Source organism: Peromyscus maniculatus, chromosome 8 (assembly GCF_049852395.1).
Source record: "Peromyscus maniculatus bairdii isolate BWxNUB_F1_BW_parent chromosome 8, HU_Pman_BW_mat_3.1, whole genome shotgun sequence".
NCBI lineage: Eukaryota > Metazoa > Chordata > Mammalia > Rodentia > Cricetidae > Peromyscus > Peromyscus maniculatus.
Window position 1 is genome coordinate 74723180 of NC_134859.1, and position 24361 is coordinate 74747540.

Here is a 24361-nt window from a genome sequence, read left to right on the forward strand (position 1 = left end):
TTTCAGACAATTGAGAACAGCTTTGCTGGTGCTGTAAATTGAACCAGCATCCTCTGGAAGAGCAACCAGTGTTCTTAACCACTGAGCCATCTCTCCAGCCCCTGGAGGACTTTTACACACACACACACACACACACACACACACACACACACACACACACACACACACACACACACACACACGTCAACGAGGCAATGGTAGTACATTCCAGCACTAAGAAGGCTGAAGTCATGTAAATTTAGGAGGGTAGAGAATATGGGGCTACTCTGGACTACATAGTCTGTTCAAGCCCACCTAAGACATAACGTGAGACCCTGTGAAAAAAGTAAAGGCTGTATAAATACTCATTGGGCCACAGCCCAAGGAATGTTCTGGAGCCACCACTTTAGAAGCTATACAGCGTCCAAGGACTACTGTCCAGGACAAATAGCGTGTTTCTTAGAGGACTGATGAGATCAGTTTTAGTTCCTGGGAAATCCAGGCTTGGTTACCCGGGGTACCCCACAGCAGTGTCACCCCGAGATCACTCTCTCATTGCTCTGTGGTATTGATTTTTTTTTTTACCCAGAAGCCCCTTGCCTCCTCCCTGCTTTGAGAGCTCTTGCACCTCACTCAGTTCCGATTCTCCCCATCAGACTGATTGATGCCCAGGACCTCTTAGCCGTAAGACACATCTGGACACTACACATCCGGGTACTTATAGCCGTGGTTGCAAGACCTATCCCTAGGAAGGGACAGTTGGAGATTTATTGAGCATTTTGTGTGGTGAACACCATGCTGAGTGCCACAAGCCATATCCAGAAGCAGATGGGGAGTCTGTGGCTCAGGATGCTTATAATCTAGTCTGGGAGGACAGGAGGAAACCTAAGGGTCAGAGGTCACAGCCTCAGTCAGTGCTCATTCAGGAAGAGGGCAGGTGACACCTGACAAGCTGGAGGGGCATCTTGTTAGAGGATGATTTCCACAGGCTGAGAGGGTGGCATGGAGGTGGTGGGACCCAAGCGGAAGAGACAGAAAGGCTGAGGCCACCTTTGACCACCATCTGGAGGATGCAAGAAATGAAGATGTGGGACTTGGGTGTCCAACTTGAAAGGACCAGGTGATTGAACGTGCTTGAAATGACATCTTGGACCATGGGCATGCACAGTGCAGGGAGCCATGGGCAGGAGGTTTCTACTTCTTCACTGAGGCCCAGGGGGAGAGGTCGAGCTTATCAATAGAAGAGCAGTCCACAAAGCCATGGGGGTAGCTGTTGGCCTGGAATGGGTTCAGCGGGACCTTGTTGATGGCGGTGTTGTCACAGACGAGTCTGGAGAAGGACACCTTCTGTAGAGAATCCCGTTGCTTCTCTGTGAAGACCCCAGGGTTCTCCCACCAGAACCTACAAGGACAGAGCGGGGTCATGTCTCACAGTCCAGGGACTATCCTATGATGACCTATGGAGTCAGACCTCATGAAGAACATTGGGGACCCCTGCCCAAGGGAAGGACTCCTCCTGCCCCAGTCAGTGGTTTCACTTGCCTGTCTCCATCTCGAATCCGCTGAAACTGCTGTCCCAGGAGGCAGGTCAGGAGAGGCCCTACTCGACCCCTGTGGACCAGCGGTTCAGCAATGGCCCCTAACCAGATATCGATGTTGTCGGGGGTTCCATAGAGATCCAGCAGCTTCTTGGCCAGCACCTCATTTCTCAGGACAGCACTCAGCTCTTCTAGCGTCTTTGGCTGTGACAGGCCACAGAAAGCCCTCCAGGAGTTGTACCCTAGGGGAGGGAAGACAGGCTGGCTCATCCAGGGACCAGTCACTCGAGTTTTCCCTTGGGGATGCCACCACTCTACCCTCAGAAGCTGGGAAAGGCTGGGATCAGAGCTTTCAGGACAAGGGAAATATGATGCATGGCTTTTCATCTGTGGTACTTCAGTTTGGGGGGGGTGACAGCTTACCTGTGACTTACTATGGGTCTGGGCATTACACCAAGGGCCATGCAAACAAATGAGGACAAAGCTGTTGAAGCCTGCCTCAAGTCCTGGAACTAGTGTGACTGTTGATACTGATTGCCAGTGTGGCAAGATCTGGAATACCTTTGGAGACATCTCTGGGCATGCGCATGAAGAAGTGTCTAGACAGGGTTAATTACAATGGGAAGACCCTGAACATGAGAAGCAGCAGCCTGTGGCCTGAACATAAAGAGGAAGGATACTGCACCAGCATCCATCACTCGCTGTTTCCCCGACCACAGCGACACTGTGACCAGCTGGGTCATGCTCCGGGTACCATGCCTACCCTGCACGATGGGCTGACTGCACCTTCGCACTGTGATCCACATCAAACCCGTCCTTCCATTGTGTTTCTTGGGTGTTTTACCACAGTGAATGAGTCCAGCAACTAAGAGAGCTGGTACATGGCCTGCTGTGATCTGATCTCAAGCAACCTGGCTCTTAGGACAACAAAACTGCTTTTCATGTGTACAAAGAAAAACTCCACCAGATCTCCATCCTTTCCTCCCTTCCTCCTCTCTTCCTCCTCTTCCAGTTAAGGTTTCTCTGCGGAGCTTATGCTAGGTTTGAAAGGACAATCTTCCTGCCATGGCCTCTGGAGAACTGGGCTTTCCTGTTGATGGCACCACATCTGGTGCTTCTGCTCTGGGCTTTTAAACTGGTTCAATAAGGTCGTTGTTGCTCTCATTTTCTTCTGGGGCACTAAGATAACAGCAGGTGTGTAGTCACATCTCTGCATTAGGAAAACAGAAGACTCCGTTTCCTGCGTGTCTTATGTTTGTGAAATGGGCGTGCCTCTAGCTTCAGCAATGATTGGCTCCTTGGAGTTCCAGAGGACAGTGTCCAGGAGCCCCAGCAGGTAGCCAAAAAGTTCTCCAGACCAGGTGAGAGTCCAGACCCACTCACCAGGCTGTCCATGGTCTCGGCTGCGCTGTATGTTGATGGCAGCCAGGTCGAAGCCATGGATGGTGTGATTCGGCTGGAACAGCATGTTGCGGAGTTCCCCAGTCATCATTTTATCCTGGTGCACCAACTTGGCCTTCTTGGCCAGCAGGCCTCGAACCAGAGGGTCAATTCCACCTGCAAAGGGACACCAAGATCCATCCTTCAGACAGGAATAGGGTGAGGGCATCCTCCATGCTGGGCTCTCTCTGCCCCAGAGAGCTTCTCTCAATAGGGAATGGGAACGGCTGGGGTATCTCTGGCTGGAGGCAGAGAGAGAAGAGCACAATGCAGCCTTCCCTTTGTGCCAGGTAAGAGGAGTCCAGGCTATGCTTTCTGAGGTGACAGAAAAGGGCACTCATGGGCTGATCGGTGAATGACTAACAAGAGGTTTTTTTTTTTTTTTTCATGTCTTAGCTCATGGCGTCAGCTCCTTCATTTTCCACACATTCTCCCAGAGGAAGATGGACCACATGTCTTCAAGAAACAGCCCTGCCTGGTTAAGCTTGAAAGAAAGTCAGTCTCAAATGAGGAATAAGAAAGTTGCACCCACCCTATGACACCTCATGGAGAAAGAAGGTTCTAGAACAGCACAATTTACCAAGCTCACAAATTCTGTTTTCAGAGCCCAGAGATGCCTAGGGCAGGAAAAGGCAGAAGAATCTTAGACAGTGGGAAGCCAGAGGGAGGAAATAGCTATTATTTCCTGATCACTCTTTGTGTCTTAGGATCACAATAGAGTGTTCTACACATCTGTCTCATTTCATTCGCTGTCCTATGAGATGGTACTACTGTTGCCCTTATTTTACAGACAAGGAAATCAAGACTCAGTGAGATGAATTCTCTTGTCCACCTCACACAGGAAGTGTCTGGAAGGTGATCCTCACACCAGGAGTCCCTACAAACTAGAGAATGAGAGGGCTCAGGCCAGAGCACTCCCTGAAGAGACTCACCGTCTTTGACCAGCCTCCAGGTGTTGAAGAAGAGCGTGTGCAGAGGGAGCTCAGGTTCTGAACCCCAGGGCTGATAATTCTCATCCAGGCGAGAGATGGTAGAGGGGACCTCCAAGTGGCCAAAGCGGAAAGCAAAGGTGAAGACATTGGAAATTCGGGGGTCTACAGTTTCACTGTAGCCTTGGTATGGGGGTATCCACGTCTGCATCTCATCACCCAGTAGGATGGGTAGATAGTCCCTAAAGGTGACAATCTGAAGGGAGAGAGGAGTCATGAGGAAAGGACATGAGAAGGGAGAAACTCCTCTGCAATGGGAGGCTGGAGAGGAACTACTGCCAAGAGGATGGCTATGGATAGCATTCATACCCAGTTTCCATTCCTATGACTGTGGCAGACATCGCTAATCAATCATGACATCCTTTCAGCTCTTTCTCATGATATCTTCACATAGGTTATACTAATTGGTCATTTCAATTTGATACTCTCTGCTTTAGCAGGAAGACTTCTGGCTCTAGTAGTTTATTTAGAAATAGGTCATCTTAATAATTAAAAATAGTTGTGTGTGTGTGTGTGTGTGTGTGTGTGTGTGTGCATGCATGCACACCCCTCTGTTTAAAATAAGGTGGTATAACCTTATTTTCCTTTATACTCACTATTTACTGTAACTAAAGAACCTGCAAATTATTCCATAGGAAATAATAAAAGGATTCTGAGCTGGTGTGGTGATATATATCTATAATCCTAACATTTCAGTGGCTGAGGCAGGAGATTTGAGGCCAGCCTGGGCTACACAGTGAGACTGCTATTTCCAACTCAGACAAATGGCCCCAGAATGACAACAATAATGACACATGGCTGTGGTGATCCACACCTCTAGTCCCAGTACTGGTGGTGTGAAGGCATGAGGATGTGGAGTTTGAGGTCAGCTTTGTCTACACAGTGAGTATGAAGCCAGCCTGAGCAACATGAGACCTGGTGAGACTGTAGAGATGGCTGTGTGGTTGAGAGTACTTGCTGCTCTCCTAGAGGACCTGAGTTCAGTTCCCAACACCATGTCAGAAAGTTCTTAGCTATCTGTAACTCCAGCTCCAGGGGACCTCATGCTCTCTTTGGACTATGTACAGAGACACAAAAATTAAAATGTCAAGAAGATACTCTGAAAGCTAGAAAAGGAATATGAACTGTCTGGGGCACCCCAGAATTTGAGGAATGACCATGCAGTGAGTTCTACACAATCCCAGATTGAACTGGGTGCAGAGGAGGCTGGCAGCCTGAAACCTCCAACAGAGATGTACAAAAAAGAAGCCAAGAAATGCCTGCTTTCTCTTTCAGAAACCAAGGGCCAAGGAAATCCAATGCAGACTGGCAGAGAGCCCCAATCCCTGCCTCACACATCAAGCCTTCGAGAGTCCTAGCCAAGCCCACCCTGCTCCTCAGTCCAGGCTGTGGACGGTCTCAACCTTCTTGGGGGCAGTGGAGCACTGTGCCTGTTTCCTCTTACCCTTGGCTCTTCACCAAGGAGATCCAGGCATGGTGGCTTCTGCTTCTCTAGGAGGTTACTTAGCAACAACAGGCAGCCAGAAAAAAACTTTGGTGCCCTGAAGACAGCACCAGCAGGAAGGCAGTGGGAAGTTCACATGCACTGGATGAATGAAGTGGACCAGAGGAGCATGGGAAGGACTCAGGACCAAGCTGTCACTGGAAAGGAAACCTGAGCAGACCTGAATGTATGTGCTAAGCCTAAGCAGGATAAGTACCAGCTAGAGTAAAGATGGGGACAGTATCAAAGTCACTAGAATGTTCAGTAACTCCAAGAACCAGGAAAGCCACCCTTGGAGTGAGAAAAGGCAGTCAACTGATGCCAGTACCCACAGGAATCAGACGGAAGTAGCCCGTAAGGCTTTTATGCAGTGCTGGGGAGATAGCTCAGTCAGTAGAGAGCTTGCCTGCAATCACAAAGACCTGGCTTCGATCCCCAGAACCCATAAAAAATATACGGGTGCTGGTCATGGTGGCATGGACTTGTATTCTCAGAGCTGGGAAGGCAGAGGCAGATAGATCCCTGGATCTTATGGCCAGCCAGCCTGACCTACTTTGTACGTCCAAAGCTAAAGCATATGTTTGGCTTTGTGGAGGAATGACACATGAGAGAGGCTGTCCTCTGGCCCTCTACATACACATATGTACACACGCGCACACACACACACACACACACACACACACACACACACACACACACACACATACACCTGACATATGTGTACACCCCCCAAGCCGCACAGACTAACACGTATAGATATTTATTTGCTGCACTGTTTCAGATTGAACCCAGCGCCTTGACTGCTAGGTTGGCACTCTATCTCTGACCTGCAACCCTATCCTACTGTTGATAAAGATTTTAATGTCACCATCTTGCCTGGTCATTGTGGTGGTGCTCGCCTTTAATCGCAGCACTCGGGAGGCAAATCTCTGTGAGTTCGAGGCCAGCCTAGTCTACAGAGCGAGATCCAGGACAGGTACCAAAACTACACAGAGAAACCCTGTCTTGAAAAACCAAAAATTAAAAATTAAAAAATAAAAATAAAGTCCCCATCTTAACAATCCCTCAACCGATTATAGATTTTCCTGAAACAAGTGGGAAAAAGGAAACATCTCAGCAAAGATGTAGAGGTTTAAAAAAAATAAAAAAGAAATGAAATTATTGAATTGAAAATACACTACTTGAAATAATAGTGATAATAACAGCAATAATAAGCATGAGTTAATTCAGCAGTAGTTTTGAAATGACAGTAGCTAGACATAGGAAAGATCAGTAGAATTTACTAATACCGACAACAGAGAGAAAATGGGCTCATACAGAAGTTCCAGCAAACAGACCCTAAGGATTCCATAGGACAATAATAAAAGATCTAACTACTAACCAGCCAGATGTGATGTTGAACGCTCATGATCTCAGAGCTTAGAAGATAGAGGCTGGAGTACCAGGAGGTCATGGCCAGTGTGGGCTAAATGAGACCCTGTCTTAAAATCAAACCAAACCAGAGCACACATACACACACACTCACAGGCACATACACACACACAGACACACAGACACACACAGACACACACACACACACACACACACACACACACCATCAACCCTTCTAAGTCTCTTTCAGTTAGCTAACTGATAAAGCACGAGAGAATTCAAGAAGAAGAGAAATTAAAATAGCTGAAGACACTGCAAGGGAACAGCCCCAAGAGCGAGAGAGCCCGTGATCTCAGCGGATAGCAAGAGGGCAGGCTCACGGGGAGACCACACCTGGAAGACTCCCCACATTCGAAACGTGGGGATACATTTTAAAGCAGGGAGCTGATCAGACACTTAGAGAGAAGCAAAAGAGAGGGAGGAATAGGGATGAGCGTGGGAAACAGTATGCAGCTGGAAGCAACCAATCGGAAAGCAGAGGCGGGTGCTGGAGCCGGCAGCTGGCAGCGGCAGGTGCTCCTGCCTCCGTACCTGTATGAAGGCTCCCAGAATTTTCCTGGCTTCCTGATAGAGCTTCTCAGCATCCCAGTGGGGGTTGAGTCTGTTCAGTTCTCTGGCTAACCGATTGTGCTCCCGGACAAAGAGTGTATGGGATGTGGCCAGCAAGATCTGCTCGGAGGCTCGGGAGTCTCCTAAAAGCCCAGAAGGCAGGAAGATGGGTTCTCTCTAAGCAGGACCAAGGGTCTGCACAAATAAAATTGAGCCCCCAAGACTCTCTCCTAAGCCCCTCCTTCAAGGGAGTTTAAGAAAAGTCAAGTGGAGAGGGACAGACAGACGGGCAGTGAGGGATGTGGTGGGATTATAGAACTGTGCCACCAAGCCGGGCTGGAACTATGCTCATGACAGAGAGTACAAGAAAGTTATATTATATTATATTATATTATATTATATTATATTATATTATATTATATTATATTATATTATATTGTATTGTATTGTATCGTATCATATCATCATATCATACCATATCATATCATATCATATCATATCATATCATATTATATTATAAATACTAATGGCTAATATTGGTGGATGATGGGGTTATGTGGATTTTCTTTGTATTTTTTCCCCTGGATTTACTTTGTTCTACAGTGAATACTTGTTTTTGGATTCTTTCTTCATCTCGGCCCTTTGTCTCCTCCCTAGTTCAGTGCTACGATCGTGGTCGCTTGGGGCATTTTTCTGGAAAAATGCTGAGACGGACCCCTAACAATCCCCTTATCCTGTAGCCCCTCCCCCCAGGCTAGACTCACCTGCCAAGAAGCAGGGCACGCCAGCGGTGGCGTTGATGACCTCGCAGGGGCTGGGCTTCACTTTGACGAAAGGCAGGAGAGGCAACCCATGGTCTGAGACTTCCTCATTGACAGCCATGAGGCCCAGGGGGCTGCTGAGATTTCGAAGTCGATTTGCCAGGCCTGACTCAGCGCCGTACACCAAACTAGCGTCCATGAAAGAGGTGAGCGCGTTGATCTGCTCTCGGGCTAGGGATTGGTAGGGCGATGTGGGGCAGACAAATCCCGCTCTGAAGAAAGGCATGCACTTCCCCTGAGTCTTCAACTTAGGGTCACCAGTTGGAAACTGTAGAGAGATGCGTTGGGGAATAATTGCACAAGAACAAAACATCTGGACCCCGGCAACCCTTCCCAGGGTCAGTCTGGATGAAAAGATGTTCATGGCACCCTCCTGGGCCTCCTGCCAGACACTGGCCCTAGATGCCTCCTGCTGATGTTAGGCTTCCTGGGCCCATAACACTCCAAAGTTCATTATATCCTGATGCCCAAGAACAGAAAGTAATGATTCATTCTTCACAGTAAGAGCTCAGAAATGACAGGATTTCCTGAGAGCCCCAGATGGGCAAGCCGCATATGACATGCGCTTTAGGACTACTGGAATATCAACCTTGGGATTCCATGTGCTGACCAGTATGTGTACTTCATCTCATTCTGTCCCTCAGAGAGCCTGTGAGGTAGACCACCGAGTCTCTCACACACGAGAAAACAAGTCTCAATAAGTTAACCTATCTCAGCACCAACCAACTAGGAGGAAAAGACATGAGACTCAAGTCCAGATCGGCCCATGGTTCAGATTTTTTTTTCCCACCGCAGCACGGCGTCTTGATTCATTATCCTGAGTAAACAACTCTCCAAATATAAAAATCCACGGTTAAGAAGAAGAGACCATTTCAAGCCTCTCTCCTGCCGGGCATTCCCTGTTGCTGCTGCTCACCGGGTCACTCATCTGCTCTCAGCCCCTTCTGGAAAAGGAAGTCTTCCTTCAAGGCAACATATAGTAGAATTCCACAAACTAAGCATAGGAAGAACCCCCATGGAGGGAAGGGGGTAGGTGGGACTGATGGATATGTCTTGATAAAATGCAGACTCTATCTCCCAACATCTGGGGTGAGGCTTGAGATTTTGGGTTTCTAATAAGTCCCCAGGAGACTCAGACGCTGCTGGGTGGGGTAGAGACAGTTTCCTGTTCTGTCAATAGTTCACATGTTCATTTCTACGATAGCCTTTTGTCCTTGAGAACAAGGACGTATCTTACCTTTGAGTCCCTAGTGCTTGCTACCCCAGCCCCCCACCCCTGGCATAGAATAGGTCGCTATTGTCTAATTACTGAGTGGATGGATGAGCACATGAATGAATATGAAGCTAGGACGTCAGCATTCAACGCTATCAAGAAATCGGGATCTTTGGGCTGGGAATGTGTGCTAAATGGAAGCTGCAGGAGGTCCTACCCTGATGGGGAAGCAGTTGTCTCCCTGGATACAGTGTTCATCGCACTGGGCTTTGGAGTAGTTGTCCGCCTCAGTTTCAGGGGCAAAGTCCAAGTCGTGGTCCACGATCTGACCCCACTGCATGAAGAGCAGGGATCTGTTTTGGTCCAGAACCTCCTCCTCCTTCAGGTAGCCAGCGATCTGGTTGGAGACTTCACGGGGCTGCACATGGAGGGGAGGGAGGTCAGGTTGGAAGAAAGCATGCCTGGAGGATTCAGATTCAACCACAGTTTGTTGGGGACCTGTGACGCAATCCCAACAGGCGTGTGCAAGGTGGGGTGCAGGGTATCTTTGTCGATGAAAACACAGGGATGTCCGTGCTCTGGGCCCTGCAGCTACAAAGGGACAGGGATGGGATTGTGTGACTGCACGGTGGTCAAGCATCCTTACTATGGAGAGAGAAAACCAAGGCAAGCTGACGGTGACACGCCTGTGGCTGAAGTGCCACGTTTCTGGGCATGGGAAGAAGGACCCTGGGGAGGGGCTGCCAACTCAGATGAGGCCAACAGACCGGACCTGCAGTAAAACGACAGCTGGTGCACTCCAGGGGCTGGGACAGGGTAGGCGCAAGTAGAACAGTGTAAGGAAACCATCTGCCTGGGAGACCCCAGGGTACCAGGCTTGCGACAGTTGGGACATTACCGCCACCACCTGGCTGGGCCCCGGGCTCTGCTGCCCTCTCGTGGCAGTTCGGGGATCATATCGCTAGGGAGCCAGTCCTAATTTCAGCTGCGCCCCGCCCCCCCCCTCTCCTTTTCAGTGCGGTGTGACCTGTGTGTGGCTCGGTGCCTCCCGTCCTGTACCCCGCCCTCCTTCACCTGTGGGAGAGGGAAGCCGTTCCGCGTCTTCCCCGGCGTCCACCCGAAGGGGAGGAAGAGTCCGTCCTCGTACTCTGCCGGCAGCCAGCGAGCCAGAGCCCTGTTGGCGGATCCCAGCTCTGGATTCTTCCTGAAACCCAGCAAGACAGCTCTCAGCCTCAGCAGGTGGCCTCTGGGCTCCTGTCTTCACCCAGAGCCCCTTAACCTGAGCTCGGCGGAGGACAGGCCCTCCGCATTGTAGGGTTCTGAATTTCCCAATCCCAGGGCACGGGACTGTCTGCCTTGGTGGAAAGGACCGTTCCCAGTGGGTCACAGTGGCCTCATTGGAGATGGGTATTCGTCAAAGGGAGCCAGTAGTTGTGCCTGTCATGTCCAAGGGGCAGAAATGCTGGCTGGGGTGGTGGCTCTTAGCGTCACCTGTTGTTACAGACTCCAGTGATGGTCCGGTAAGGGTTGCTTATGTTGCAATTCACTGCCGGAGCAGGGGGATCACAGCCCACCTCCCGAGAGAGCTTCGTGAAGTCCAGGCCTTGGCCTGAAACAGAAGAGAACCCCAAATAGGGCGGAGTTCTGAGATACAGAACAGTAACTGGGTGGGAGTCAGACTAGAGACGACAGCTCAGTGTTCCCCGGAACAGGGTAGACGTTTCATCTCTTGAGACACTCCCGGAAAACCCACATGACACTAGTGGCGTACATCTCCCCTTCACCTACAGGAGTGAGGGCACTAGTGTGGGACCAGAAACCCTGTTTATTGACTTTGGCATCTCACCCGGGCAGAAAAGCCTTACACACCGCCATAATACCGTGAGCACACTGAGCCCTTCTCTATCAGTATAACCTCGTCACAACGAGTTCTTTCATCTGCAAAGGGGGCATGGGCTTAGCCGTTCCCTCTGAGCTCTGCCAGTGTGGCCTCTGGGTTTAACTAAGAAGGAAGACAGACAGAAATGCCTCTTTGTGTAGACAGTCCCTAGCAGGTTGGGTGGCCTCTGTTCTGTACTGATGATCCCTTCCTGTCACTGGAGGGCTAGTGAGTTGTCTGTACCTGTGACATTGGTCAAGGACACCGCCTTCCTCAGTTTCTTTAGAGACTCTTCCCACACCTGCCCGCTGCGGATGGCTGTGCGTGTCCGGCCTTTGGCTTGCTTGAGATACTCTGAGAAGTGACGGGTGGAAGGAGCCTGGGTGGTCAGGGCAGTCTTCAGCCTACGGTAGGAACCAGTGGGGCTCAGAAGCTGGGTCAGCGGCTCACAGGAGAGTGGGAGGGGATGTGTGAGCAGGGGAAGACACAAGGGTTCTGAGGAGTAAACGTGGGCTTCCCTCACGTCCCTTCTGATGCTGTTGGAAAAACCTCTTTGGGGAGAAGGAAACCGTGGTGGCTATGAAGTTAAATCTGATCTCTGTGTAGTTTTAGAGCCTGTCCTAGATCTCACTCTGTAGAGCAGGCTGGCCTCGAACTCACAGAGATCCGCCTGCCTCTGCCTCTAAGTACTGGGATTGAAGGCGTGCGCCACCGCCGCCCGGCTAAGTCTGATCTTAAGTAAAGCTGGTGGATGAATCAAAAGATCCCTGAATTCCAGCTGGAAGATTGTACCTGGCTAGCTGTGTGGAACCCACTGGGCATCTTCAGACCACCCGGGCCCTACAATGGATGGATGGCTCCAGACTGGAGAACTCCTGGCACACTGCTGAGCCTTATAAGCTAAGAATTTTAGGACCAGGACACAAATGGGCCTCCAGTTCTGCCCATGCATCTGACCCTAGAGCAGGTGTGGAGTCTGTGGCCAGGAGCACCGAGCCAAACGCCAAACATCTCAGGAAAGCTCAGCCTTAGTCCTTGATCTTTCGTGTGTAAAACAAGAACCCCCAAGATGATCTCCTTTGTACTTGCCAGACAGCGCTCTCTCACTGAGTATCACCGAGCTGCATCCTCAGCTCTCTTTTTCCCTTTTCTTTTGAGGCAGGACCCTATTGATTCACTAATTGCCTAGACTGCCCTTGAATTCACTCTATAGCCAAGACTGGCCTTGAATTTGCCATCCTCCTGCATCAGCCTCTGGAGTAGCTGGGATTGTAGGTCTGCACCATATGGCTGTTCCTGTTTTTCAGTCTCTCTGCTGGTGGAAGATAGACTTCCTGAGGGGAATTGCTGGTTTCACGAGTCCCAGCCCCGTTCACGGGGTAGACGGTCGCTTGGCCTGTTGGTCAGGCTCCTCAGATGCATCAGGAGGGTTGATGTGCTCCTTACCCAGCTGCTGTGGGTGCAGCCTCCAAAGACTCACCCCTGTAGCCTTGCTTTACACTTGCTCCTGAGCCCTGGCAGCTGCCTGGTTAGAAGTTCCCAGGAGTAGCACCAGCATGCTTAACTCTTGTTCCTGGAGCCCCACGCCTGGGGCCGCATCAGCCTTATGTGGGATGTGAAAGTTCTACTCCCTTATTCCAAGGTGGGACAGACCCCATGGTACACCTCACACTCTGGGTCTCTCTAGGGGGGGGGTGGTCAGGCTGAGGCTGGACTTCAAACCGCATTCTCACTTAATTTTGCATTATATGGCAACTTCCTTGAGAGCATTTCTCTTGTAAATTACCTGCACTGACTTCAGGCTTGTGGTTCTGTTTCTGGAATATCTGATGAAAGTCAGACTATATTACTACTAAAATATTCTTGATTTTAAATATTATTTCAGATTAGCAATCTTAAGCTTATTTTCAAGTTTGTTCTGATTTACCTGATTTTGGCTTAACTTGGACATATGGACAACATATATAGAAGGTTGTATAATAAGGAGGTATAAATCGGCCCCTCCCAATTGTGTCTCTGTGACTAGATTACATTTATATTTAGCATGACTACAGACATAGTTCTAGCATATGAAAGATATTTAATTACTTCATTAACTTATTCTCTTATGTGCTTTTAACAGTTCATAATACATTGGAAAACTGTCTTTGCGAAGATTTTGAAACTTAAGAAGTAATATTTTTAAAATTAAAGTTTTTTTTAGACCCCAAATAAACTTCAAATCATAAATACAATCTTCGGAGAAAATGGAACTCTCCTGTCCCTGATTTTTTTTTTTTTTTTTTTTTTTTTGGTTTTTCGAGACAGGGTTTCTCTGTGTAGCTTTGAGCCTTTCCTGGGACTCACTTGGTAGCCCAGGCTGGCCTCGAACTCACAGAGATCCGCCTGGCTCTGCCTCCCGAGTGCTGGGAATAAAGGCTCTGCCTCCCGAGTGCTGGGAATAAACGCGTGCACCACCACCGCCCGGCTGTCCCTGATTTTTTTATAATGCACCTTAATCTACAACTTCAATGGCAGGATTAACCGAAAGAAACCCTGGGCCACATGGAGGGAAGTCCCAGCAGGATTATGTTAGCGGTCCCCTCAAGACACCTTAGAAGCTGGGATTTTAGGACTTGGAAGCTATTGTTCCTGTTTGCCACACGCTTGGTGGGGTGGGGTGGAGCGTGGCGGAAAGGCGAGTTTTATAATTGCATTGGCTCACTGGCTTGTCGGGACCGGTCTAGGTGAACTTGTCATTAACAGGAAGCCCGAGGAGGGAGCTCACACTCATCCTCCCCTGTCTCACTTACCTAGCCCGGGAATCCAGGAAGGCCTTGTTGACCTGGACCTTGACCTCATCCACTGTTTCACGAATGGTGGCCGTTCTGGCAGTCAGACCTTGGGGAGGGAAAAGCAGGAAGCAGGGTCTCACCTATTACTCTTTTGAGATGCCCTTGGCTTCTGATCCCCTCTCAGCCATTACCTCATCTCTCAAACCTGAGCAGGTAGGGGATCAAGATTAGGATAGTTTACAAGACCCCTTAAAGCAGGGATTTTCAACCTTCCTAACACTGCGGTCCTTTGATACAGTTCCTCATGTTGTGGTGGGTCCCAACCATAAAATTATTTTCGTTGCTGCTTCATGACTGTAGTTTTGCTACTGTTACGAATCGCAATGCAAATACCTGATATTTCCAATGGTCTTAGGTGACCCCTATGAAAGGGCCAGCCAAGCCTACAAAGGGGTTGCGACCCAAAGATTGAGAACAACTGCCTTAAAGGGAGGTAGCACAGAATGGGAAGAGTCCAGTCTCCTCTTCAGCAAGATGTCAAAATCGCTTTCTGGAATTCCGGTGGCTTGCCCAAGCAGAGGAGAACAGGACGTCCATTGTGACCACTCACCTTGGGCTGCCTGGTTTCTGGTGAGATGGTCTTGTGGACCCTTAAGCAAGCCTATCTCAGAGTTTACCCCATAACCAGGACCTTGGAGCAAGGAAAGCGAGGACACTAAAGGAGAGATATGCTCCTTGATTCCCTTCAGGTTGGGGTGAGGAGTGTGAGAGGCAGCCTCGGCTCCCTGAGAGGAGACTGCAGTGGGCTGAACAGTATCCGGTTGGAACTTCAGCGTGTGACCTTATTTCCAAATAGTCTCTGCAGATGTGATCAATCAAGATGAGGTCATGCTGAGGAGGGTGAACCTCGAGTCCAGTGAATGGTGGGTTCAGGAAAGGACACACGGTAAAGACGGGGGCGTGGGGGGGTAGCAATAAGCCAAGAATACTAAGAATGTCTGGAGCTATAAGAAGCTGGAAGAGGTAAGGGACCCCCTCCTTCAGAGCCTTCAGGAGGAACATGGCCCTTCTGTTACCTTCGTTTTGGATTTCTAGCCTTCTGGGATGTGTGAGAATAAATCTGTATTGTCTCCAGCCACCCAGCTGACAGTACTTTCGTCCCAGCCTTATTCCAAGAAGCGAACACGGGATGACACTTACCATTTCTGGCAGACACTGCCGTCTGGAGCAAGGTCAGGGAAGCTAGGAGGATTGGGAGATGCACAAGGGTTTTCATCACTGAAACGAGACCAGGGACACAGTAGGAGCCTCGGTGGAGCCCCACTGGAAGAGACGGAGTCTCAGGAAACAGGCAAAGCCCAGGCGAAATCAGATGCCGTAGCCACACAAACTGGCGGTGTGCACAGGCTAGGAGAGCGAGCAGCCCTAGGGTCTGAGGCCCTGCATTAGAGCTCTGCATTTGCCCCACCCAGCACCAGGAGCTTGGGCAAATTACCTAACACTGGGCCACTGGCCTGCCTGGAAGGGGGCAGGGTCAAATGACCCAGGATGTCCCATTCTGCCCGGGGAGCCTGGGTTTTGTTATGTCACAGATATGACAAATGTTTCCAAGTCTCAGAAGTTCTCATCCCTTCTTCCCCAGATAGCTTGCTTCCTGCTAGCTAGGTTCCTCCTGGGGGACACGGGGCATGGGCTGGGAGCAGACACTACACCTCTCCTCAGAAACACCACAGGGTTTTCCTCTCCCTCCCAAAATCAGTTTGGCAGGAAGGTATGGAAGGATGTTGGGACAGAGCTGAGCTTCCCTGGGTCCACAGCCGTGTCTGGGACTGCCTGCTGAGCCTAGTGTCTACACTGACGCCTGGGTCCACAGCCGTGTCTGGGACTGCCTGCTGAGCCTAGTGTCTACACTGACGCCTGGGTCCACAGCCGTGTCTGGGACTGCCTGCTGAGCCTAGTGTCTACACTGACGCCTTCGTCATGACTTTTCGCTCCAAGCCTAAATCACCAGACTGAAATATGAGCGGTTTTGTCTCCTCTTTCTTTCTCTTCCCCTCCCTTCTTCCTCCGTTCCTTTTTGGATTTCTTCTCTTCCCCCTCCCCCTCCCCTTTCTGCTGGTGATTCAGGGCTTGGCCACATCAGGCAAATGCCCTACCACTAAGCGGCACGCTGGCCCTCCGAGTCCTCTCCTTACCTTGTTGAAATGTATCTTTCGTCAGCTGACTTTAGAAAAAATGGTAAGATATGAATAAATACTTCTCAGGCCAAGAATTTTTTTTTTTCAAGACGAGATTTCTCTGTGCAGCCCCAGGTGTCCTGGATTTCACTCTGTAGACCAGACTGGCCTCGAACTCACAGAGATCCGCCTGCCTGTGCCTCCCGAGTTCTGGGATTAAAGGTATGTTGCCACCACACCTAGCAATTTTTTTTTTTTAAATCCAAGATGAATTCTCTTTGTATGTGTGGTGCTGTAGACTGAACTAAGGCTTTGCCCATGCTAGTCACGTGTTTCATCGCTGGACTAAAGTAAATAAATTCCCCAATAACTCAATTCCTCAGTGGGTTCTTGTCCTTACTTTGTATGGCCCCAAGTAGGAAAACATTCTGGGACTTTCTAGCCCTCTGCTAATCCTTCCTTCTAAGTCTCATTTATGTAGCCCAGGCTGGCCTTGAACTCATGAGCCTCCTGTCTCTGCCTGCGTACCAGAATTACGTGTGTGGGCCCCGCACCTTTCTGTTACCATTTCTCCGTGCCCACAGAACTCTCACAGTGTCCATTAAGTCAAGCAAATGTGATCTTACAGTCTGGCTGAGGTGTTTTTGTTTCTAACAGTGTTTACAAAACACAGCGTAAACATCTCCACCATAACCATGTCAATCACACAGCACAGAAATGCTGACTGCCAGCAGAGCTCTAGAAAGTTTGCATCCTGTAAAGCGAGGCTCGCGACCCATCATCCAACACCCACCCTCCCGTTTCCTCCTCCTTCTGCCCTGGGCAACCACCACATCTTGATTAGGAAACCCAGCTACTCATTTTTTTTTTTTTTTTGAGACATACATGCATACTCTCTTTACCAGGAAGAGGAAGAAAGAATTCGAGGCCAAAGCTGACTGATTTTCCGTGTCATGGCCAAGGTTCCTGGCTGGCGTGAAGGGAGGGCATGGGGGCTAAAAGAAGAGCCAGGCAAATATGGGGTCGTGACACTGGAAAACAGGCATGCAAGCAGTCTGGGAAGCAGTCTGGAGAGCCTTCTGTGGCTGAATGCAGCCCGGGTAAAGTGCACAGAGGACTGGGTTGCTACGCTCCTTAGGGTATTTACCGGCATCCTCATCCTCGCCTTCAGTTTAGGCATGTCCCAAATCCCTCAGTCTTCACCTTTGCCTGAGAATCAGCATGCTTTGAGGAGAGAGAGACCCACAGCCTCTTTTCCCCCCATGTGGGGGTGGGGCAGGGACACAGCCCTATGCCTCTCCTCAAGCTATGTCCTCTCTGCCTCATGAACTCCGGTGGGCTTTCAAAACCCCAGCCAGATGACCCTTTCTTTGTGAAGTTCCTCGGATTTCTCTGGGAAAAGTTAGGTCTTTCCCATCCTGTCCTACCTCAGTATTTTACTCACATCTCTTCATGTCTGTTTTCATATGAGACCACGAGGTCCCGGGAAGCCAGTGCCTTATTTAGTTCTTTCATGTTCTTATGTGTCTACGCACAGCCCTGGTACAGAACAGCACTGAACACAGGCTGCATGAGTAGAGACTGGAGCAGCTTAGCATCTGGAGCTTGTGCGGGGTCGGAGTGCTGATCGTCTCATAGCCAGTTTCTCCTACTGTAATGTGTGTAAGAATCATCTCCTGAGTTTGGAAAAATAAAGACTCTGGCCTAGAAGGTGGTGGGAGGCGACCCCGAGTCTACACCTCCAGCAAGCTCACAGGCAACAGTTCTGCTCTGAAGACCATACTCATACTGCACTGAGTGCTGTGACCTTCTGGAGTGTGACTCTCCGACTTGCCCATCCCCAAGCAGGGTGGAAGGTTGGTGGGAAGGAACTGCCCAAATTCATTTCCACCAGGGGCGAGAACCTTGTTGAGGTGGATGGTGGAGTGAGCCAGCTGGAAAACCAGTAAACGCCCAGTCTCCAGGAGGAACACTATTTGACCTTTCTGCAGCTCAGGACAAAGAGGAGAATGCACAGGCGTTAGCGCACTATTACGATAGACGATATGTATCTCTATGTTTCATGTATTGTATATCTCATTTACTACAAGTTCACACATGCATACACATGTACACACACACACCACCACACACACACACACACACACACACACACACACACACACACACACACACACACGATTTTCATCCACAGCAGTTCCTGGTTCATAACTCCCTCTCTAACTTAGGATATAGAAACTGTGATGTCTTTTTCCTGAGGAACATCATAGAAACTCTCTAGTCGCCCCCACCTCCCCAACTTCCTGTATTGACGCTGACCATGAAATTCTCAGAACTATGCCATCTGATAATGGACCGTAACCCTCCCATTTCAGGAGAGATCCTGCCCCGTGTCTGGGAGGGAGGAAGGAATGCTGCTCAGAGAAGCCAAGAAGAATCTCAACAGACAAGCCTTGCTGGGGTTTCCCCGCTCAGCCTATTAGCATTGGGTCTAGCTGGCTGTTTGGGCTTCTATCATACCTACGCCATAAAATCTTCACAAAACTCCAGAGGGCTTCCAGATGGTTGAACACCTGGAAGTTGCTGGAAGGCGTTGCGCCCAGAGAGAGCAGAGACGCTCCACGCACCTCCCCCCTACCCCCGTACTTACTTGCCCTGTGCATTCTTTCATCTGTGTCCTTGGAAATAACCCATGCAAGCATTCCCCTGAGTTACTGAGCATCTCCAGCTAGCTGACCAAATTTGAGGAGTCACGGGAACACTGTCAGATGGAGCTTGTGGCTGGCATCTGAAATCAGGATTCAGTCTTGGGGACGAAGCTCTCTGCCTATGAGATCTGATGATATCTCCAGGTAGAGACTGACAGAAATGAATGGGATTAGGAACACCCAGCTGGCATCCAGCTACAGTGGATCTTGCTGGTGGGTGGGGAATTCTCCCAGACCTCGTGTCTGAAACAAGCTGTGACAGGCCAGTAAGAGAAACTGAGTTTGAGACTGAGTTTATTTTCCTTCTATATGCTTGGTGGCTCTCATCAAGCCCTCCGCCGCAGAAATCATCCTTTGCCCCAGCTGGAGGTGAGGCACCGGATACGTGCGGAATATAGCCAGTTACATAAAAAGCAACCCAGTTCAACCCGTCAGTGCTCCCCAAATGAAGCCCGTCCAGTACTGCCGCAGTTCAGGTACCTGGTTGAGACCCAGAGGACCTCAGCATGTTAAAAACACCTGGGACTAAACTGTCAGGGCTGACCAGATATTCAGATCTGCTGCAGCCAGCAGGTATGAAGATGAAAATCCGTGAACACTGGCTCAGAGACACCACCACCACCACTACCACCACCACCACCACCACCACCACCACCACCACCACCACCAAACACTGCATCATCTTACTACAGAGGAGAGCTATCAGTTCACGTCCATCCAGAGAACACCACATTCAGCAACTGTCTCCCTACTTCCTTAGTGACCCCGGACATCTGTCTTGGATCTCAGTTTCTAAACAGCACAGATGAGAAAGGTTCACGGAACCTCCCAGTCCTGTCAGCTTATGACAGCCTGGTTTCTGGTGCAGAAGAGGCTTCTAGCCCTGCAGCGGATTTAGTCACCCCCTACAACCTACAGGGAGCAGTTGCCAATCGGTAGCTAAATCTGGCACCAGAAGATGCCCAAGGAAGACAAGTCTAAATCTAGGACTAAATGTTCTCCAGTCCTGAGGAAATTTCATCATCCACTTTGCAGGAACCAGGAAAGGTTAGCGAGTCTTACCTGCCATGTGCCTTGGCCTCCTGTGACAGCTAGAGAATTGATCTGCTTAGATGAGCTGGTCTTTTATATCCGCCTGTCAGAATTTACCTGTGGGAAAGGCCCAGAGGGAAGGATTTTGAGAGGCTGAAGTGGCTTAGAGGACACACTCGGCTCAGCAGGGAACACCTTGTGACTCCAGGCGGATGTAACGAGGAGATCACAGGATGGCAGGGATAGTTGAGGCAATATCGCTGAGTAGGCAAAGTCACCCGCTCCCACTTTTCAGCTTCGGTCTGCCAGCCTGGTTTAGTCCCAGAGGGCACAACCCCCAGCCCTGTGCATGCTTACCCTCCCCCCCACACAGGTCTGAATTGCTCTTCTAACTAGGTCTGATTCAATGAGTCTCACCCTTATCCACTTCCTCATCATGTCTGGATTCCTCCCTTACCTGCTCCCCAATCCACTGTAGGATTAATGGACTCATCTTTTGCATTTAGGGTGATAAAGCAACATTAATTTTGGGGGGATCAAAATCTCCAAAGCCTTACTTTTGAAAGGAGTCCCCAGAGGTAAGAAGAGTCCTGACCTATCACCAGGATGGTGGTCCCTTCACATCACTTCGCCTCCCAGTGACTTCTCGCATCGTCCAGCGGTAAAATCAAAGGTTAGTTTCAATGATTACCATGGTTCTTTGATTTCACGCCTTTTATAGGATGTCTCCTCAAAAACGCTGTGGCCCCAGAAATTATTGGTGGAAATCCCAGAGATTAATATGTAACTTTTATCTCAGCGACTTGGAAAGAGTCATAAAAGTGTGTTAGAATTGAAGAAGAAGGAAATGGACAGAGAAAACAGTTCCGTTAATGTGTCTTACACGGTGGAAAACTTTAAGGATAGGCTGTATAAAGTCGAACTTTGAATTGGAAACTTTTTTTTTTTTTTTCGTTTTTTGAGACAGGGTTTCTCTGTAACTCTGGAACTCACTTGGTAGCCCAGGCTGGCCTCGAACTCACAGAGATCCACCTGCCTCTGCCTCCCAAGTGCTGGGATAAAGGGTGTGCGCCACCACCGCCCAGCGAATTGGAAACTCTTAAAGAGGACATTCATTCACCATAACCCAGAGCACTAGTTTCTCCTTTGGGAAAGTTCTAGTTCATCTCCAGTCACTGAAATATATCCAAAGACTATTTCCATTTTTCTTTCTTTTTGTTTTTTTTGAAACAGCCTCACACTGTAGTCTCAGCTGTCTCAGACCTCATTATGTAGCCCAGGTTGGCCTCAGCGTCACACAATCTTCCTACCTCAGCTTCCACAGTGCTGGGATCACAGGTATGAACCTCCTGCTCTGAGACCATTTCTCCTCCAAAGAATGCAGGCAAACGACCTGGACATGCCAGAAGAAGACTGCTGCCCAGGAAAGGGCACAGACATCAGGCTCTTCTTGTTTTCTCTGAGAGACACTTCAGCTCCCCAGCCAAGCATTGTTTCTCTGTCTCTGTCCCCTGAATGTTGGAGCCTGTTTCTGGTTTTGTACTTAGGGGTTCAGGAAGCTCTGTCCATAGATGGATTTTATTTGAGGGTGGTTGTACTTGGAATCAATCTTAGGCCAGGACAGTGCTAGGCAAGTGCTCACCACCAAGCCTTGTCAAGATGAAACTTCCTTCTAGAATCTTCCGTGGAATAACATTGTGTCCTCTGAATAATATATGGTGAACTACTGCAGTCACAGTACCAGCAAAATGCAGGTCTGACATCTGTGCATCTGAGGCACTATGTCCCGGGTTTGGTCAGGGATGGAGCCGCATCAGTACCAATCCCTTGATGTTGGTATGGAGTATCACTAGGCATGAAGCATACCTGTGGATGGGCCATTGCCCTGTAACTGACTGTATTTTTATACCTTTGTAGACATTACACTGATAGCTTGCTAACATGGTTTCTCATTTTGTCTGAATCTTCTTAGCATAAGTAGCTGTCTCCACAGTAAAGAACTGGCAAATTGGTCTGGGAAATGGAGGTTAGGAGACTGGAAGTTCAGAAGCTAAAAATGACCAGAAATTTCTCATCAGTCAGCATAGAGATTTCAGGATATTTTAGCAATCACAACAGCAACAGCAGAAACAGAGCATGCCTGTGAAGTCAAGGTACAGACAGTAGATCCCTGTATCAACTGCACATGGCCACATATACTACACACACACACACAGAGACACACACACCAGAGACAGACAGACACACACAGAGATAGACAGACACACAGAGACACACAGACACACACACCAGAAACAGACACGCAGAGACAGACAGACACAGAGAGACAGATACACAGACACACAGACACAGTCTCTCTCTCTCTCTCTCTCTCTCTCTCTCTCTCTCTCTCTCTCTCTCTCTCTCTCTCTCTCTCTCTCCAGGAATCCAATGGCCTCAGACATACTTCGCTTACCTCCATTTCCTTCCAAAATGCATGTTGCATGCACAAACTTTGGCAGGTGGGGAGGGCACTTCTGATCAGTGACAGAGTGACAATTTTCTAGGGGTGGTCATAGCCCTTGTGTTGGCCCATAGCCTTCCAGTCATCCCTGCTATTTTTGGGGTAACCCAGCTCCCCTCTTCCCTCGCTGTCTTTTCAGCCTTCTCTTACCATCTCGGCAGTCATTCATGTTGAGGCAGGCTATTTTTTTCTATTCATGCCAAAATATATTTCCTCTTGTTGGTTTCCTAGAACAACAAACAAATAGGCCTCTTGTCCTGTGGAGGACTCCATATGCCAACATCTCCTCTTTGGGATCCATTCGCTTGTCTTACCTCAGAGAGTGAAGGCTCTTAGTCACTCTGGCTTATGCCATGCCCTGGCCTCTGCAGCAGTGTGACTATAACGAAACTCTGAATGGTGTCCCTCAGTAGTGTAGACCCTGGGGACAACTAGAAACATTGCCAGATGGCTCCCTTCAGAGGAGGGATTTGTGAGCAAGGAAAAGCAATGTCCGAAATGGATTGTGTGTTTCCCTGGAGACAAGAAGAGACGATTGTCTTCTCGGTGCTTTTTGACGTGTGGTTATTTTAAGCTGTGCAATGGACATTGACGAGCTGTATAATGGCCTCTGAGACTGGCATAAACACAGCACAAGGGTTTTGATCAGAAAGCCCAGTACCAGTGAGTTTTTCCAGTTACAGCCTGTTGAGACTGAAAAGTCAATGTCGTTCAAGGCCTTCCTGGGACCAGCCCATTGAGCAGGGCAAGGGGAATTCCTGAGAACTACCCTGGTAGTGAGCAGAATTCGGTTTCTTCCTGTTCTGTATTCGTGCAACACCTGCCCCTTCCAGTCAAGGCCAGTCTTCTCTTTCTTATCCATGTTCTGCCTCTCACTTCTGCTTAAATATTTACCAAGCTCTAAATATGATGTGCTTCCTGTTTTCTCCTTCTTCTGTTCTCCCTCACCCCAGCCAGCTTACAAATGATAAATTTTAATAAGTTTACTTCAAATGAAAAAGGTGTCAGATCTGTTCCATGTCTTCTCAGGGCAACGCAGAGAAGTGGCTGGGGAATGGCCAATCTCAGCGCACGACAAAGGTAATTTACCCCAAATAAACTCTAAGATGGTCCAGGTAGAAATGAAGCCATGAGTCAACCATCATAAGTAATATATAAATACAGGATCTTAAACAAACAGACAAACACACACAATTTTATTATTGCTATAGCTATTCTCTGGGAAATCATTAAAATATATCTTATGGTAACTCCGTAGAGCAGGTGTTTCAAGAAACGCCTCATTTCTGGGATGAGGATGGCACAGTTGGAAGACGCTTGCCTAGAATGCACAAAGCCCTCCCTAGGTTAGATCCCCAGCACCACACATGAGGCACGGTGGTGCACACCTGAGATTCTAGCAACAAGATCAGGAGTTCAAGTTCACCCTCAGCTTGGGAGTTTGAGGTCAGCCTAGGATAAATAGGGTCAGCCTGGGTTAAATGAGATCTTGTCTAAAGAGGGCTGGGAAGTGGGTGGTGGGCTCATGTCTCAAGCAGATGTGTGCATGCACATCCCACCCACCACTAAGTCACCAGTAGAAAAATAAGGAGTACTGGATTATTAAGACAGCAAGTCGACTTCTAGTCCTCGCTTGCTACTCTGGCCATGTGACTTTGGAGAAATTACTCTACTGAGACACCTCGGTTCCCTTATCTGTAGAGGGGAGTGGACACACTAAATGATGGTGGTGGTTTTCTTGGGTACCAAAGGCTAGAATTTTGTCACAAACTACCCACCGTAGGAGGTTCCAGCTCCAGCTTGCCTCTGCTCCATTGAACAAGGCTGTCCCAGTCACATATCATC

General features: G+C 49.1%; 1 protein-coding gene across 7 annotated transcripts; it reads right to left on the reverse strand.

Moving 5' to 3' along the window:
- Nucleotides 1-709: 709 nt before the first annotated feature.
- Lpo (lactoperoxidase) lies at nt 710-22603 on the reverse strand. 7 transcript variants are annotated; one of them, XM_076577650.1, is made up of 14 exons: nt 22469-22603; nt 20044-20130; nt 15297-15374; nt 14115-14202; nt 11566-11726; nt 10935-11052; nt 10518-10647; nt 9661-9861; nt 8174-8498; nt 7392-7552; nt 3890-4142; nt 2901-3074; nt 1522-1759; nt 710-1381 (listed from the first exon to the last, which is right to left on the reverse strand). In XM_076577650.1, exons 2-14 carry the CDS (start codon nt 20048-20050, stop codon nt 1174-1176), a joined length of 2142 nt encoding a protein of 713 aa, XP_076433765.1. In that variant the 5' UTR covers nt 20051-20130; nt 22469-22603; the 3' UTR covers nt 710-1173. The 7 variants fall into 7 exon arrangements, with proteins under 7 accessions (XP_076433765.1, XP_076433764.1, XP_076433766.1 ...); XM_076577649.1 differs by lacking the exon at nt 22469-22603 and adding an exon at nt 20571-20658; XM_076577651.1 differs by lacking the exon at nt 22469-22603 and adding an exon at nt 20471-20489.
- Between the last annotated feature and the right edge of the window lie 1758 nt (nt 22604-24361).

Coding starts and splice junctions, on each gene's coding strand:
- Lpo (XM_076577647.1), bottom strand. CDS start 18,975: ATGCTTGCATGGGTTATTTCCAAGGACACAGATGAAAGAATGCACAGG. Junction 9,862..10,517: donor ACGGCTTCCCTCTCCCACAG/GTGAAGGAGGGC, acceptor CTCCATGTGCAG/CCCCGTGAAGTCTCCAACCA. Junction 3,075..3,889: donor CTGGAGGCTGGTCAAAGACG/GTGAGTCTCTTC, acceptor GTCCCTTTGCAG/GTGGAATTGACCCTCTGGTT.